We start from the raw sequence: 6,000 nt of genomic DNA on the forward strand, positions 1-6,000 counted from the left end.
AGTATTTATTTGTTCCTACCATACACAGCACAGTTCCAGTATGTATGAGTCTCTATACACTCACCTTAGCAGGTTGGGCTCAGTTCCATTCCAACGACCAACACAGTGAATGAAAAACATTTAAAAATTAGTATTGAAAGTGATGGACAATTAATTCCTTTCCTGAATAGACTTGAGTGGAAATGGAATTGACTTCAGCCCTTCCATAGCTTCAATTATACAAATGATATAAATAGCCCTCATAATTGAGGGCTCAGAGCATAGAACTGACCTTGGTACAGTACAACATTGGTGGAAAATGTACATTTTCATCCTTTTAGTGGATTTCAGGTTTTAAGACTCACCAAGTATATCATGTCTATAGACCAGTGATTCCCAAATGGCAGGAGAGGGCTGAAATCTTTTGGGTTGTGGCTGGAACGACTTGTTCTATTCTAGCTTTAGTCAAAAATGTTGAGTCAGTCAAAATGTGTCTCTATTCCTAAAGGTTTTTGTGAGTCATAAATGCTTGAGAACCACAGTTGTAAACAGCACAGTGCTGAGGGAAGCTTGGTCAAATGTTGGCTCATATCCACACCTCAGACACTCAGGTACTCTGGTGTATTTTCTCTATTTTCTTGGGAAACAACATTACCAGTGATGAGTACCACAGTACATCTGTATGGACTTGCAAACACAGCATCCTGTAACAAGTCATTCCCTAGTAGTTGTCATGGAATAATGCCAGAGAACTATACAGCGTTTCAATTCTTTCCTTCATATCCAGACCTCCGTACTGCGCAGCTTGGATTTCCAGCCCTTCCCTTTGCTCTTCAGAAGCTGTGTCTCTCCTGTCTGGAGCTCCTGGTTGTTGGGAAGCTGCAGCTCTGTCTCTATACCAGCATCAGGCTTCTTATTAAATGGGGAACAGTTCCCAGCACAGGTCCAGTCAGGCCGGTGGTCGACTACCAGATCCAAGTTCGGGAGCAACGTCGTACTGGTGACATCCCTAAGGCCCAGAGACGACATCAGTGAGGGGCTGTCGGGAGAGAAAGTCTCAAAGGTTTCCTGTCCCCCTTTCTCTACCCCATAATTCCCCCATGATCCTCCCTCCCTGAGCCTCACTGAGTGTCTGATCTTCTTCCATCCTAGATGATTAAGCTCCAGTAGGTTGAGGAGGATGCAGAAGAGCCCCACGCAGAACATGAAGAGGAGGAAGATGGTTTTCTCTGTGGGCCGTGACACGTAGCAGTCCACGGGCTGCGTGCAGGGTGGGGCCTTGCACAAAAAGTGGACGGGCACTCGGAAGCCGAAGAGGAACCACTGGGCCATGACAAAGCCCACCTCCAGCAGTGCCCGGAAACACACATGGAACACGTAGTACTTGGAGAGGACGCCTCCGGTTCCTCCTCCACCTCCAGGACCCCCTGGTGCATCGTAGTGGCTATTTCTGTAGACGCGAGCCCTGGCCTGGGTTAGAGGCGTGGCGGTGGTGGCTGTAGTGGTGGCAGCTCCCTTTAGGAGGCTCTGACTCTGGGCAGTGATTCCCTCCAAGACATTGGCCAAGCTGTGACCTAAGTGCCGGTGTGAACGGATGGAGCAGCTATCCGAGTCACAGCTCCGGTTGAATGCCTCTCGACCTCCATCCTTCCCCCCGTCTCGAGGCAAGTCCCTTGGGTTAACCCCCTGGCCCTGCCCGCTGTGTCCCTGCGGCAGCTTCGACAGATTATGCCACGTATATATGATAAAACAGAGAGACGGAGTCGAGACGCTGATGATGTGGAAGACCCAGAAGCGCGGCTGTGAGATGGGCGCGAAGGCATCATAGCAGACTGTGGCGCAGCCCGGCTGCAGGGTATTGCACACAAACATCTCCTGCTCATCGGCGTACACGTCCTCAGTCGCCACGGCAATGATGAGGAGGCGAAAGATCACCATGACGGTGAGCCAGAGGCGTCCAATCATGGTGGAGTGCTGGTGGACGGCGTCCAGGAGACGTTTGAGGAGCGTCCACTCCGTCATAATGGCCGTCTTCCTCTCAGAAAGTCAAGAGAATTCTAATACAGTGGAACACAGCGGTCTAGGAACACAGAGGTCTAGGAACACAGCGGTCTAGGAACACAGAGGTCTAGGAACACAGCGGTCTAGGAACACAGCGGTCTAGGAACACAGCGGTCTGGGAACACAGCGGTCTAGGAACACAGAGGTCTAGGAGCACAGAGGTCTAGGAACACAGCGATCTAGGAACACAGCGGTCTAGGAACACAGCGGTCTAGGAACACAGCGGTCTAGGAACACAGCTGTCTAGGAACACAGAGGTCTGGGAACACAGCGGTCTAGGAACACAGCGGTCTAGGAACACAGCGGTCTAGGAACACAGCGGTCTAGGAACACAGCGGTCTAGGAGCACAGCGGTCTAGGAACACAGCGGTCTAGGAACACAGCGGTCTAGGAACACAGCGGTCTAGGAACACAGCGGTCTAGGAACAAAGCGGTCTAGGAGCACAGCGGTCTAGGAGCACAGCGGTCTAGGAACACAGCGGTCTAGGAGCACAGCGGTCTAGGAACACAGCGGTCTAGGAACACAGCGGTCTAGGAACACAGCGGTCTAGGAACACAGCGGTCTAGGAGCACAGTGGTCTAGGAACACAGCGGTCTAGGAACACAGCGGTCTGGGAACACAGCGGTCTGGGAACACAGCGGTCTGGGAACACAGCGGTCTGGGAACACAGCGGTCTAGGAACACAGCGGTCTAGGAACACAGCTGTCTAGGAGCACAGAGGTCTGGGAACACAGCGGTCTAGGAACACAGCGGTCTAGGAACACAGCGGTCTAGGAACACAGCGGTCTCATCCACACTTCCATGCTCTTCCTTGGTTTTAGATCAGATATAGCATTGGATCCACTCTTCTTCTGGATGTACTGACATACAGCACTCTGACCGCTGGCGTCTCGGGGAAGAAGGAGAGCTGCCTGGTGTAGCTTACAGTGGCATGTAAAGCGCTTTGCACACTGAAAAGCGTTATGTAAATCCAATCAATTATAGTTTAGGCAGATCCAGTTCTCCTCTCCGCCAGTCCTGGATGTACAGGAAACAGGTGCTGTAGATCCACTGTAGCCCTGGATAGCTTGCCTGGAACACACAGTGGTCAAAGAAGGGCAACACCTCCCTTCATCCACCCTCCTGTGTTGTAGATGTAATAAAGCCCTGGATGGTTTTCCCCTGTCTGTTCTGAAATACACCGCTCTGACTTGCAGCTCCAACACTCCTCTGGGTCCACTCCAACCCTGGCTGTCTTAGGAGGAAATACCTGAGGACAGTCACTCTGAGCTGGGGCTACAGCCCTGGACCCACTCCAGTCTTGGACCCATTCTAACCTTGATTGTACTAGCATACAGACTTTATCCCCCTGCCCTAAAATATACAGCAATACACTGATCTCCTCTCGCACTGGCTGCCCTGCAGTAGAGCCCTCCCCTCACGCCAGCCGTCCTGTAGTACAAGACTCTTAGGATATCCACTGGTTGTAGATGCACTGGAGTCCAGGCTCCTCTGTAAATAGACAGGCAGCCACTCTCCTGTCTCCTGTCTCCTGTCTCAACCAGAGAAGTGGAGTCATCTCTGCAAGTGAGCCATCCCATCCCGGCACTTCTTCAAAGATAAGGAATGATTCTAAACACACACACATACACACATACACAAATGAATGGACACACAGACAAAAACAGTCTCACACACATATTCATAGACAGACACAAAGGCACACATGTATTTTCACACACACACACACACACACACACACACACACACACACACACACACACACACACACACACACACACACACACACACACACACACACACACACACACACACACACACACACACACACACACACACACACACACACACACACACACACACACACACTAGCCAGCTGGACAAACGGCCACTTGACACCACTCCCATGGCATGGCCTCTCCCTCTCTCTCTTGTCTTCAGGGTTCCGTTTTAAACCCCCTTCTAAGAGACTCTCCCTACTACTTTAGAGAGCTGGCTGATAATGCTGGCTGATGTACATTCTTTATAGATTACTCTGCGGCCTGAAGACATGGCAATTAGCAATGAGCTTGTCCATGAATGAACATCAATGTATAAATGTTACCCTGATACAGAATCCAAACAGAGGTATTTTTCGTTATCAAAGATTGAAAAGTTTAAAAGCATTTTTACACTTTTGACTTGAAGAAGGTGCTAACTCGATTTCTTGGAGCCTTGAGTACTGTTGGTTTATTTAGTTGAATACGCAAATTGTTTATTATATTTGTGTATTCATGTTTGCGATATCAACTTATAGATTATGAATGACTATAAAATGTTTCTGTCTCTTAGCAAATATAACTATTTTTAACCCTTAGCTTACAAGATGGAAGCTTGTACAGAAACACCCTTTCAATGGGAAATGAATGTTGCTTTAGGATTGCAAATTCACTGGAGTATTTCCCCTTATTCTCATCCAGAATTTCTAGAATACTTAGGAATTTTGGAAAAGTGACTGGAATTGTGCAACCTTAGCTCGCTTACATTCTACCAAAATAGAAAGATTTAGGGTAAAACAACGGACAATAAAGTGAATGATATTTTATCTTCTGTCTTGTTGTTGTGGCTGCTCCTCTCTGATCACTAGCCAATCCTGTTATCAGTGCTTTAAAAAAGACCCTTGAAACATCTGCCACCATCAAATGACAGAGACCCCACAGATAAAACCGTCCCTGGACCGTTGTCTTACTTCAACAGCCCTGTCTAGCCATGTCTGACTGGGTCTGTCTGTCTGTCTGTCTGTCTGTCTGTCTGTCTGTCTGTCTGTCTGTCTGTCTAGCCATGTCTGTCTGTCTGTCTAGCCATGTCTGTCTGTCTGTCTGTCTGTCTGTCTGTCTAGCCATGTCTGACTGGGTCTGTCTGTCTGTCTGTCTGTCTGTCTGTCTGTCTGTCTGTCTGTCTAGCCATGTCTGTCTGTCTGTCTGTCTGTCTGTCTGTCTGTCTGTCTGTCTGTCTGTCTGTCTGTCTGTCTGTCTGTCTGTCTGTCTGTCTGTCTGTCTGTCTGTCTAGCCATGTCTGTCTGTCTGTCTGTCTGTCTGTCTGTCTGTCTGTCTGTCTGTCTGTCTGTCTAGCCATGTCTGACTGGGTCTGTCTGTCTGTCTGTCTGTCTAGCCATGTCTGACTGGGTCTGTCTGTCTGTCTGTCTAGCCATGTCTGACTGGGTCTGTCTGTCTGTCTGTCTGTCTGTCTGTCTGTCTGTCTGTCTGTCTGTCTGACTGGGTCTGTCTGTCTGTCTGTCTGTCTGTCTGTCTGTCTGTCTGTCTGTCTGTCTGTCCGTCCGTCCGTCCGTCCGTCCGTCCGTCCGTCCGTCCGTCCGTCCGTCCGTCCGCCCGCCCGCCTGCCCGCCCGCCCGCCCGCCCGCCCGCCCGTCCGTCCGTCCGTCCGTCCGTCCGTCTGTCTGTCTGTCTGTCTGTCTAGCCATGTATGACTGGGTCTGTCTGTCTGGGTCTCAGCTCTCTCTGTCTGTTAGTCTGTCTGTCAGGGTCTCAGCTCTCTCTGTCTGTTAGTCTGTCTGTCTGGGTCTCAGCTCTCTCTGTCTGTTAGTATGTCTGTCTGGGCCTCAGCTCTCTCTGTCTGTTAGTCTGTCTGTCAGGGTCTCAGCTCTCTCTGTCTGTTAGTCTGTCTGTCAGGGTCTCAGCTCTGTCTGTCTGTCTGTCTGTCTGTCTGTCTGTCTGTCTGTCTGTCTGTCTGTCTGTCTGTCTGTCTGTCTAGCCATGTCTGTCTGTCTGTCTGTCTGTCTGTCTGTCTGTCTGTCTGTCTGTCTGTCTGTCTGTCTGTCTGTCTGTCTGTCTGTCTGTCTGTCTGTCTGCCTGCCTGTCTGTCTGTCTGTCTGTCTATCTGTCTGTCTAGCCATGTATGACTGGGTCTGTCTGTCTGGGTCTCAAATCTGTCTGTCTGTCTGTCTGTCTGTCTGTCTGTCT

At 49.9% G+C, this 6,000-nt stretch overlaps 1 protein-coding gene across 1 annotated transcript; it reads right to left on the minus strand.

Annotated features, from left to right (window-relative positions):
* Nucleotides 1-756: 756 nt before the first annotated feature.
* On the minus strand, nucleotides 757-2,001 carry gjd6 (gap junction protein delta 6). Its single transcript, XM_035755323.2, has one exon. The coding sequence runs from the start codon at nucleotides 1,999-2,001 to the stop codon at nucleotides 757-759; it is 1,245 nt and encodes a 414-aa protein (XP_035611216.1).
* Nucleotides 2,002-6,000: the final 3,999 nt, after the last annotated feature.

The sequence above is a fragment of the Oncorhynchus keta genome, unplaced genomic scaffold (genome assembly GCF_023373465.1).
Source record: "Oncorhynchus keta strain PuntledgeMale-10-30-2019 unplaced genomic scaffold, Oket_V2 Un_contig_6736_pilon_pilon, whole genome shotgun sequence".
NCBI classification, from domain to species: domain Eukaryota; kingdom Metazoa; phylum Chordata; class Actinopteri; order Salmoniformes; family Salmonidae; genus Oncorhynchus; species Oncorhynchus keta.